An 11,666-nucleotide genomic window follows, 5' to 3' on the forward strand; every position below is an offset into this window, starting at 1 on the left:
GTACTGGAAAAACAGCAGAAACACCAAAATATCAATAAATGCCATTTTATTTCTTCCTAGTGCCTTCCTGCACTGCACTGAACTTCCTTCCTGCATCGCAGAATTGTCTCTGATGAACATGTACTCATTTTATAACAAACTCAGTTATTTTAAAACAAGAACATAAGTGTATAGAAAAAGAAAAGATGAAGAAATGAAATTAAACGCTAAGACTGGATTTTCTCTATTTTCCAAACTTCCTATAGTGTGGTTAATGTTACTTTTGCGACAAAAAGAAACATTTTTTAAAGCATCCTCTCTTAAGCTTGTCCCTCCATAGTTAATGCCTAGTTTTCCTTTTTAGCTAAATTTTGTTTGTTTGTTTGTTTGAGACAGAGTCTCGCACCCAGGTTGAGGTGCGGTCTCAGCTCACTGCAACCTCCACCTCCCGGGTTCAAGCGATTCACCCTGCCTAAGCCTCCCGAGCAGCTGGGATTACAGGAGCCAACCACCACGCCCGGCTAATTTTGTATTTTTAGCAGAGATGGGGTTTCAACATGTTGGTCAGGCTGGTCTCCAACTCCTGGCCTCAGGTGATCCACACGCCTTAGCCTCCCAAAGTGCTGGGATTACAGGTGTGAGCCACTGTGCCTGGCTGCTAAAATTTATGAAGAGTATATTCCTCGGAAGTTTCAATAATACAGTTCCCAAAAACTTAAGACAGGTGGGGAAGAGTGTATCCCCAAGAGTAAACGAGCTGTTCAGGTTTGGACAACCCAGGCCTGGTTATAGCAGAAAAGTATAAACGCTAAAGCCTGCCTTAAAGAAGACAGTCAAACATTCCTGGCCCACAAAACAGAAAAGCAACCAAAACAAGATGATAAAACAGGAGTTTCCACTAAGGTACCAAAAGAGAAGGGCTGCTGCCACCAAAGGGAGGCTCCATAGCAGAATGCAGAACTTTCCAAGAGTGACTGCAAGGCAGTCCCCTGAGTCCCACAGTCCTCTCAGCCAGGTCAGGGCTACAGACAGTGGAATGTGAGGGTTCCCTCCCATGAAGACAGGACAGGAGGCAGGGGCTTTGTGAAGTGAACCCTTGAGTGCCTGTGAGTACAGCCACACTTTCATACCAAGCTGAGGTCGTGGTTCAATGGCCTATTTCATGCACTAAATCTGTGACCAGCAAGGATACAGTGGATCTCCAACCCGGGAAATCTAGAGAACCGGGGAAGCTGTGCTGAGCACTGGGACCCACGTGCACAACAAGGGCAGTACCAGCCAGGCTGTGCGTGAGAGTCAGCAGAGGGTCTTCTTGGGTTCAAACAACAGTGCCCCCAAGCAGGCCAAAAGAACTCCAGCAAGAGGAAACTCTAGGGGGATCTAAGTTCCTAGGCGCTGAGGAGTCACCAAAATAAACTGGCCAAAACAAGTCGACCAAAATAAAGATGCAAACCCCCAGGTCAAGGAGGCAGCAGGGATAGAAGTCAGGAGTCTCTGAAGAGCCCACTGAAGCACCTGCAGGACACAGGGTCGGCTTTAACCACGTGCCAAGGCTCAGGGAGCTATAGAAGAACAATCTGAGCACCTCACCACTCCTTCCTCCTCCTATTCCACTCAATCCAGAGCCTAGTGAAGTCAGACACAAGAAATCTGAAGGACAGAGAGGAGCCGAACACACCAGAAGCCTGTCACACTGCTTTTTCTGACAGAGATGGTTGCCAACTACAAGTCTTAACTGGGAAAAAAAAGGGGGGGAAAATCTTATCTTTGAATGAAGACTGAAGTGTTGATTAACATACTGAACTGGACACTTTTAATTTTTAAACAGAGCCTACATTTCAAGACTTCTATCACCTAAGATCATCACCACTTAAATGCACATGTGGCCTTTTACTTCCTATTCAATCCTGAGAACCTAGGAGACCAGCTGGCCCACAGGAGTGCTCAGGAAGTATCTGCTGAATCAGTGAATGAAAGCATAAAGGGTAAGTCACAAGGCCTGATAGCTTTTCATAAAAGCAAACAGCTCCCCAACTGAGTGTATTTTAAAGAGACAGTGAAGGCCAGGCACAGTGACTCACGCCTGTAATCTCAACACTTTGGGAGGCAGAGGCAGGCAGATCACCTGAGGTCAGGAGTTCAAGGCCAGCCTGACCAACATAGTGAAACCCCATCTCTACTGAAAATACAAAATTAGCCAGGTGTATTGGTGCATGCCTGTAATCCCAGCTACTTGGGGGGCTGAGGCATGAGAATCGCTCAAACCCAGGAGGCAGAGGCTGCAGTGAGCCAAGATCACGCCGTTGCACTCCAGCCTGGGCAACAAGAGCGAAACTCTATCTCAAAAAAAAAAAAAAAAAGAGACAGTGAGAGGCAAAAATAAAGATTTATTTGGATCATCTCCCACACTGAATGCATACTTAAGAAACAATGTCAGTAGGAACATGGTTTGCTCCTTCGTGAGAACGCAAAAAAAAGGAGTCAACGTTGGTGTCCAATTCAGCAGTATGCAGGGGACAGGGTATTCAGGTTCCAAAGGCAGGATCCTAAGCTGGAACGAAGGTGGAGAGTGCAGGCCTCGAATGACCCTACCAGTCCTGAGGGCTCACCCAGCTCTACAGTGAGACAAATGTCCACGCCACAGGCTGATACCAGTGGACCTTAGGCTCATCAAACTTCTCTAACTGCATCTGACCCAAGGCTCCCTACCAAATGTTTTGGATCAAGTAAGAGTTTCACTCAGAGCAGCTCAGTGGTACAGCGGAGCAGAAGCAAGCCACAATAAGCCCAGAACAGGGCCCTGCCATCGAAGAGTAGCAGACTAATGGCGCAAGGCTAAAAAGTGAAGGGAAGTGAGAAGGGGGAAAAAATAAGGGAAGATCACCTTCTAAGAGCTGGAAAGAAGGTGGTCAGCAGTTGGGAAGGCACACGCTAGAGTTGTTGGATGGGTTGTACCTTTGTATTTTTAAGAATAGACTCAGAAGAAGGATCCAGTTAATACTACTTACACCTGAATAGTTACTATGGCAAAATTCAAGGAGCTCCACACACATTAACTTTTCTGATCCTCCTACCCATCAAGAAAGCATCTGAAGTACAGGCAGTCTCACTTTCAGGCCTGTGTGCTACATCTCTATACTATGCCCTCTCACCAAATAAGGATGCATCCCCCCAGGTCAACGCAGCAGCAGGCAGAGGCTCCCAACTCAGGAAGGGGGTGCCACTAAGGCACCCGCTGGAGAAAGCATCAGCTGTAACCACATGCCAGGCTCATTCCTGCAGGAGAGAGAATGAAGGTAAAGAAGCAGGAGTGGTGCTAGAAAAGACAGGAAAGAGTTCAGAATCGGTGGCGGGTGGGCCTCAGGAGGCGGCTGCTTCATTCTTCTGGATTGGAGGAAAGGAACAAAGCTGAGTGTGGACAGAAACAAGTCAGGGAGAGGGAGCAGGAAGTAGAAGGAGCACCCAGGTGATGGCCCCAATTTTTTGGATGGATGAAGAGTGAGATGGGGGGTGAAGAGATGGGGAGAGACTGAGAACAGCCTTGAGCCGGGGACAAAATGGAGGTAGCATAAGGAGATGACTGAATCCCAGAAACTTAGCTGAGAATTGAATACCAGAAACTTAGCTGAGAAACGGTGCCAAGGGCCCAAACTTGACCCCATAAATCAATACGAAGTTAGGGTTTTACTCGATGAGCGCCGCAGAACAGATGTGCCAGGTCTTTGAGAGTCTGGATGAGACCATAGCTCTGGTAATGAACTACAGGTTCCAGACTAGATATGAAGAAAGAGATGCCACAAATGGGCTGATACACTGGAGACAAGGAGGGATCAGAGGCTGGCAAGCAGAGAAACAGTGGCGAGCAGAGCCAGGGAAGCAGCTGTGGGATGAGCAGTTCCGTGGAAGAGGGCACATCCATCCACTGGACTAGGGGAGGAGACGCAGCTTCACCTACAGAAGCCCCCAGCTCTGCCTACTTTCTGCCTCCCCTTTCTCTATGCATCCCTTACATACTGGAATGGCCTGAAGATCTGTCCTCAGCTTCCAACTGTCCCCCCACCTCTGGAGTCCTCACTCACACCCACAACCTAACTCTCACCTACTCATGTCCAATCCAATCCAGCTCTGGATTTCTTTCCCCAGGTGTCCCGAGTACCTCTGACTGGACTCTGCAAACGCCTCAACACTGCACAGGTCCAAAGCTAAACTCATCTTCCCCCGAAAGGAGCTCCTGCTTCTCTACATTCCCTCTGTAGTGACTGGGAACTTTATCTATCCACCCAGCTGCCCAAGAGGTAAAGCAGAGTCAACTTCAACTCCTCCCTCTCCCCAGATCCAATCTGCTTTATTGACACAACCTACCAGAATACACATCTTTAGAATCCTTCTATCTTCTCTCATCAGCCCATCAGACTCCGTTCTCTCAGCCCTGCCTATGATTTCCCTCCTGCCTCCATCTCAATCTGTTTGTCCACTAAAATGTCCTAGGGTGGGGGGGACGAGGAGGCTTTAAAAATACACATTTCTTAAAACAAAAAATAACAGGTTTCTGACACTCATGCTAACTCTTCTGAATCTCCCCCTCTGGGGAGGAGAACCAGGAAGGTGTGCATTCAGAAAACACCGTGATTGATTTTTGTTTGCAGCTGGTACAGGAGCAGCATTTGAGAACCACTGCTCCATGACCAAAAGTAACCCCTCCTCTTCCCTCCCACAGCAATGAGAAGTACACCTGCCCTGGGCCCCAGATCCTCACCTCCTCACAACTCAGGTCTATCACTCATTCTTGTCTGTATCTTCACCCACACCCTTCCCACTGGGTTTTTCCCAACACCTTTTAAACACGCTAAGCCTCCTCTCCACTTAAAGAAACTCCCCCAGCCTGGCGCAGTGGTTCACGTCTATAGTCCCAACACTTTGGGAGGCCGAGGCAGGCAGATCATGAGATCAGGAGATCGAGACCAACCTGGCCAACATGATGAAACCCCATCTCTGCTAAAAATACAAAAATTAGCCAGGTGTTGTATCGCACACCTGTAGTGCCTGCTACTTGGGAGGCTGAGGCAGAAGAATCGCTTGAACCCAGGACGCAGAGGTTGCAGTGAGCCGAGATCACACCACTGCACTCCAGCCTGGTGACAGAGCAAGACTCCATCGCAAAAAAAAAAAAGAAACTCCCCCTTACACCTGCGGCCACCTCTGACCACAACTCACTCTCTTGATTCTCAGAACTGAGATCTTGAAAGCACTTTCCAAGCTCACTGTCTCCCATTTATATCCCACTCATTTCTCAGCTAATTATAATCTGAATTCTCTCCCCAACTATTCTGGAAAGGTTCTGGGGGGCCTCTTTCTTTCCCACAGGTCGCACTTCAGGCCTGTTTTGAAAATCTCTGCAGCGTGTAATGCTATCAGCCACTCTTCCCTGAAATTCTCTCCTCCCAGGTGTCCCCCTACTTCCTTGGCCATTCCTCAGTTTTCTTCCCTGGCACCTACTCTTCTCCCTCTTTGAAGTTTAAAATGTTCACAAGTTCTGTCCCTAGTTCTTGTCTCACCTTCCACTGTCCCCTGAAAGACTTCACCACACACCTCTTAGGAACTGCTCACTCCAGCCATAACCACCCCTAATTCATTCCCTCCTGCCTCTTTGCCAAGCCCTGTCCGGTCTCTGTCCCTCCCAGAGGCCTTCTCCACACTATGATGCCTGCCAAACTCTGAAAAGTCAGTCCAAATATTGCTACATTGGGAAGTCTTCCTTAACTGTGCCTCCCCACAACCAGCCCACCCCCTGCAATAAACCCACAGCACCGAGCACAGACGTTCTTTTCAAAAAAGTTTTGCCCCAATAGACACTGAACTCCTTGAGAGTGGGAACTATATCTGGAAAATATTACGCATGCAATTAATGTTGGCTGAGTCCATCATTACACAGTGAACATACTGTGAGGTAAACAGGAGCTTATTAATAAATGCAGTAAATGATACACATATTACTCAACGTAGAGCTGAGTGACAGCACTGGTCTATAAGTAAGGAATCTAAAATAAGTCATGATCACTAATCCTATGCAGTTTTACCCGGTCATAATTACGTGACTGGGCAGACAGCAATACAGTTTCAAGCACTTGAAACAGCCACAGCAGGGTGTTTTCAACTGTATTGCTGTCCCCTTTCTTCAAAATGAAGAGTTTTCAACAAACTCTCATATGGCTGGCTCCTTCACACCATCTGGGCCTCAGCTCAGCGTCACCTTCCCAGCTACCCTCCATGACCATGCGTGCTAAAGTGGTCCTCCACCATAACTTCGGTGTTTGCAGTTACCCTTTCATTGTCTTCATGTCACTTGTCACTATGTGAATCACACTGACCTGTTTGATGCTGGTCTCCTTTATCCTGCTTATTACTTTATCCTCTGTATATCAACAATGCGTGGCTGATATGGGTACTCAACAGACACTTGTTGAATGGCTGAGAGAGAAAGGCAAGTTTAACACTAAAACACTATTATCTACTAACCACAAAACGTTGGAAACATGCAGGTGGTAGGAAATGTCAGGGATTTCTCCCTGGAAAGGGACTGTTATTCACCACCCATGGGGGTGGGGGTAGGCACACGTATCATCCTTCTTTCAGATTCTTACTCAGGATCAGAATTTTGATTTGCTAAAGGGTCCCTCAACTTATCTAAAGGAAATCATGGGCAGTGGCTCACGTCTGTAATCCCAGCACTTTGGGAGGTCGAGGAGGGAGGATCACTTGAGGTCAGGAGTTCAAGACCAGCCTGGTCAACACGGCAAAACCCCGTCTCTACTAAAAATACAAAAATAGTCAGGTGTGATGGTGGGCACCTGTAATCCCAGCTACTTTGGAGGCTGAGGGGGAAGAATCGCTTGAACCCGGGAGGTGGAGGTTGCAGTGAGCCGAGATCTGCCACTGCACTCCAGCCTGGGTGACAGAGTGAGACTCCATCTCAATAAATAAATAAATAAAATGAAGGAAATCACTTCCCCTTCAGTGGGTAGCTTCTCCAGAGAAAAATGTTAAAGTTGACACACAGCCTTTTCTAATGACCAGTCCTGGAAAACTGTGCCCAAGCTCCGTCAGCACCGTAAGCACTGAGACCAGGACCTGCTCATTGCTGCATTCCCAGCACCTAGCCCAGTTCATTGCCCAGAGGAGATGCCCAAAATGTTTGTAAAACGAGCATGTAAGACACAGCCTTCTGAGGAACGGCCATCCCAACAACTCTTACACTGCAGAGGCACTTAATTTTAGAAACAGGCCAAGACAGCTGCAGAGGGGCTCTGGGCCTAGGTCTCTCCCTGGGCAACAGTTTGGTTCCTAGAATTCAACACTCACCACCATGCACCATAGATAATAAAATATTATCTTCCCCACAGTCGCCCTGTATCGAATTTGAATACACTTGGCCAATATAATCTCATGGCTAATACAGTACAGCAACCAATAACAGATTTCTCTTGCCCTTTAAATTTTTTCTATGTACTTTGACTAGCAAGAATAGATCTAAATGCTAAAGAACAACAGAAATTGAATAATTCTACCATTAATTTCATAACCACCAGTACCTGGTTCACTGTGTGATCCCAGGAAAACCACACCGCCTTCTTGAGCTGTCAGCTTCAGCTACAGTCATAACGCTCTTTATCTACAGGGTAGTTTGGGGAAGATTAGTTTTGTTTTGTTTTTTGAGACGGAGTTTCACTCTTGTTGCCCAGGTTGGAGTGTAATGGCGCAATCTTGGCCCACTGCAACCTCCGCCTCCCGAGTTCAAGCAATTCTCCTGTCTCAGCCTCCCGAGTAGCTGGGACTACAGGCATGCACCACCACACCCCGCTAATGTTGTATTTTTAGCAGAGACAGGGTTTCTCCATGTTAATCAGGCTGGTCTCGAACTCCTGACCTCAGGTGATCCGCCTGCCTTGGCCTCCCAAAGTGCTGGGATTACAAGCATGAGCCACCAAGCTAGGCTGGGGAAGATTAGTTAGTAGTTGTAACATACTCTGGGACCAATGCATGAAAGATGCCATAAATCAAATTAATTATGAAACAAAAGGAATCATAAATATTGAAACCGCTTCAAAACCTGAGAAATTGAGAAGTGAGGAAGATTTAAAATCATGCCTGTGGCTCTGATACTAACTTACTGTCAGACTATAAGACAAGACACGTATTCTCAGAAGATTCATGACATTCCCAACAGATCTTTAATATTTGGAAATGTCAGATGTTTCTGTCCTCCAGCAGCATTAACTTCACATGGAATATGAACAGTGACAAGCAATTGCAAAATTAGAGCAGTTCTCCGTTGCTGTACCGGTGCCTAACTGTTAACACGCAGTCTACTGTACGGAAAGTCAATTCCACACACTCAGTGTCAGTGAGAAAAGCCGTTCAACTGGCTGTAAAAACACTTCTCCGCCCCCTACCTGCTGACCACCGCTAACACGCCAAGAAACAGCAACATCCAGCAGCACAGCTGCGCTCCCTCGCCACAACTTCCTAACTTCCCTCCACTTGAAAGCACTCTCATCAGTGTGTGTTTGTCTAAAAACTCTTCTTGGAGACTGGAGAAGAAACACATCCAAGTGAAACTGAGAGGTCAGCTTCTAAAGCGGAGGCTGAACTTTGCAAGTGGGGGCGGGGGGAGTCAATTCGGTCCCCCAGGAGCCTAAATGAATGGGGCAAGGTGAGGGGGACGGCCCCTTCCTTCAGCGCGGCACACGCGCCGCAAAAGGCCTGGGGCCGGCCCACGAGAACACCAGGGCACCTGCCCACTTGCAGCGGCCCCAAGAGACTCCTGGGCATCGCACCTGGGGACACCAGGTGGGGTCCGGGCGGGCAGCGGGGCTTTGTTCCCATTAGCCCCTCCAGGCCGAAATGGAGACGGTTTCCGCTGACCCCCCCACAAGACCAGGAACTAGCAGGGTTCGGACGCCAGTCTGGAGGGTCGGCCCCACCACCTCCGGCAAACCCGAGGGTCCCCGCTGCCCCAGCCTCCTCAATGAGGTGCCCAGGGTGGCGTGTAGGGGGCAGCCAGAATGGCGGAAGCCGGTACTCACAGAGCCCACTGGAGCCGGTGCTGGTGAACATGGTCCCGCCGGGCTCGGAGCCCCCGAGGGGGCCGGGGGAGGGGAAGCTGAGGTGGGAGCCCCGGCGACCGCGCAGGCGCACTCCCGGCGCCACGAATCCGGCTCCGCGAGGCCACTCGCCGCGGCTGAATGGCGCATGCGCAGCCAGGGGCGTGTGCCCCCTGGGTCAGCGCCCTCCTTCCTGCCGGGGAAGGGAAGTGCGTCCGTAGGGGAGGGCCCATCTCTCCAGGTTGAAACGATGGCGGTCAGAGCCGCCTGAGGCAAAAACGGGTGGCACCGGGGCAGCGGAGGCGTAGCTCCCGGGAGCCTCACACTTGGGCTCAGTGCCGCCTCACCTCTAGTGGATCCGCGATGGCCGCGGATTCCTCTGGATTGCCGGCGCTGGGCAGGAACGCCATCTCTAATCTCTCCCGAGACTGGACGCCCGGCGCCTTCCCCGCGCGTTGTGTCTTTCCGGGCGGTCCCTCGAAGCTGGCTACCCCGCGGGCTGTTGACTGCAGTGGGATCTGGTCACTCAGATGCGGATGGAGGGGTACGGGAGCCGGAGAGGTGGAACAGGTCCCTCCGGGTGCGGAGAGTTGGGCCGTCCAGCCGCCTCTTTGTTCCCTCGTGGGTCCCGCTCGGAATCCCCACCACCGGAGCCGAGTGTCGTGGCCCCAGGAGTCAGCACCCTGCCCTCCCCGCCGTGGTGGCGGGTGTCTGGGGGTCCCCGGCGCGGCGAGCCCGGCGGAGCGACCCAGCACTTGTGCCCCGGCGAGCTTCCGTACTCAGACCATTTAAATTTTTTCCCCTAGAAGAATGAAGTTACTCTGCCAAAGTCACGGTTTTTAAATGAGTGTGAGCATGAAAGCATATTATGCAGTCGTTTTAAAAAGTTTTTTTTTAAGTTGATCTCGTAAAAGTAGAGTAAAAGAGTGATTATTCTTGTACAGAGGAGAGTTAGTGGGGAGGGAGGATGGGGAGAGGCTGGTCAACAGGCGCAAAGTTACAGTTAGGAGGAATACGTTTTAGTGTTCTCTTGCACATTTGGATGACTATACTCAACAATAATGTTAACTTCAAAATAGTTAGAAGAGAGGATTTTGAATGTTCTCACCACAAAGAAATGACAAGTGTTTTGGTGATGGATGTGCTAATTACGCTGATTAGATCGTTGCACAATGTGTTTATGTATGGAAACATCACACTGTACCCCAGAAATACATACAATTATGTGAGAATGTATATAATGGGGAAATTGACCACACTACCCAGCTAAATGAAAGGGATGGGCTATGGAGTACTTAAAAAAAAAAAAAAAAAAGCTTTTTCAGTGCTCATAAGTGCCAGCCAGTGTGCTAAATCTGAGATTCGTAGATCAACAGTCCCTACCCTCAAAGAGAGGTTCCAGTGGGCCAAAATGTTAACATTGATTATTTTTAGAAGGCAAAAGTATGACTTTTATTTGCTTCTTTAGGCTTTATTCGTAAAGTTCATTTTCACAGTCTTTTTTTTGTTCGTTTGTTTTGAGACGGAGTCTCTCTCCCCCCAGCTGGAGTACAGTGGCGCGATCTCGGCTCACGGAGATCCTCTGCCTCCCCGGAGATCCTCTGCCTCCCCGGAGACCCGCTGCCTCCCCGGTTCAAGCGATTCTCCTGCCTTAGCCTCCCAAGTAGCTGGGACTACAGGCGCCTGACACCACGCTTGGCTATTTTTCGTATTTTTAGTAGAGATGAGGTTTCACCATGTTGGTCAGGCTGTTCTCAACCTCCTGACCTCTTGATCCGCCCGCCTCGGCCTCCCAAAGTGTTGGGATTACAGGCGTGAGCCCAGCCCATTTTCACAGTCTTGAAGTACATTTTACATTTACCTTTAGGTTCGTTCGAGTTATTTTTCAGGAAAACGACAGTCAAAACGTCCTTTATGTTTGCAGAAGCTGTTGATTGGCTACACCCTGACCCATTAAGGGGATGCAAAGTCCAAAACTAGTTTCATAGTAATGCTAAGACAGTAGTTTTATTTTCTGCTCTCAAGTATATAGTGCAGTTTTCCACTGTACAGTTGGACCACTGTACAGAGCTACATAACTGGACTTTCCAGTTGACTGTTGCATAATGTTATGAAATCTTATGTGGGTAAAAGATCAATTTGAACCGTAAAATACACCAATAAACTTTAGTGTAACAGTCCAAAATGTTCATTCATATGGTTTCAGATTCCTCATTGCAATTAACCTTTAAGAAACTACCACTTGCTAAGTTATGGTGTAGTATCAAAAAGTAATGTATCATCTGAAAGGGTATTAAAATGCTTCCTTTTCCAACCACGGGGTGTATCTAGGTGAGGCCAGGTTTTCCTCATATGAGTCAACCAAAGCAATGTATCGCCACAAACTGAAAGCAGAAGCAGCTATGAGGACCCAGCTGTTTTCTATTGAACAAGACATTTGCCTGCCAGACACAGTGGCTTAGGCCTGTAATTCCAGCACTTTGGGAGGCCAAGGCAGACGGTTCACTTGAGGTCAAGAGTTTGAGACCAGCCTGGCCAACATGGCGAAACCCTGTCTCTACAAAAAGTACAAAAAATAGCTGGGTG

The 11,666-nt window shown here is 48.7% G+C and overlaps 1 protein-coding gene across 3 annotated transcripts in view; it reads right to left on the reverse strand.

Moving 5' to 3' along the window:
- Positions 1-9,955, reverse strand: part of UBAC2 (UBA domain containing 2) — a 186,071-nt gene extending 176,116 nt beyond the window's left edge. The window contains exon 1 of one of the 3 annotated variants that reach the window (XM_011993800.1): positions 9,063-9,955. In XM_011993800.1, coding sequence (XP_011849190.1) covers positions 9,063-9,093 — 31 coding nt within the window. In that variant the 5' untranslated portion in view covers positions 9,094-9,955. Of the gene's footprint in view, positions 1-8,813 lie in introns of all 3 variants that reach the window. The other 2 variants (XM_011993801.1, XM_011993799.1) reach the window with 2 other exon arrangements.
- Positions 9,956-11,666: the final 1,711 nt, after the last annotated feature.

This window comes from Mandrillus leucophaeus, unplaced genomic scaffold, assembly GCF_000951045.1.
Source record: "Mandrillus leucophaeus isolate KB7577 unplaced genomic scaffold, Mleu.le_1.0 Scaffold434, whole genome shotgun sequence".
Classification (NCBI taxonomy): domain Eukaryota; kingdom Metazoa; phylum Chordata; class Mammalia; order Primates; family Cercopithecidae; genus Mandrillus; species Mandrillus leucophaeus.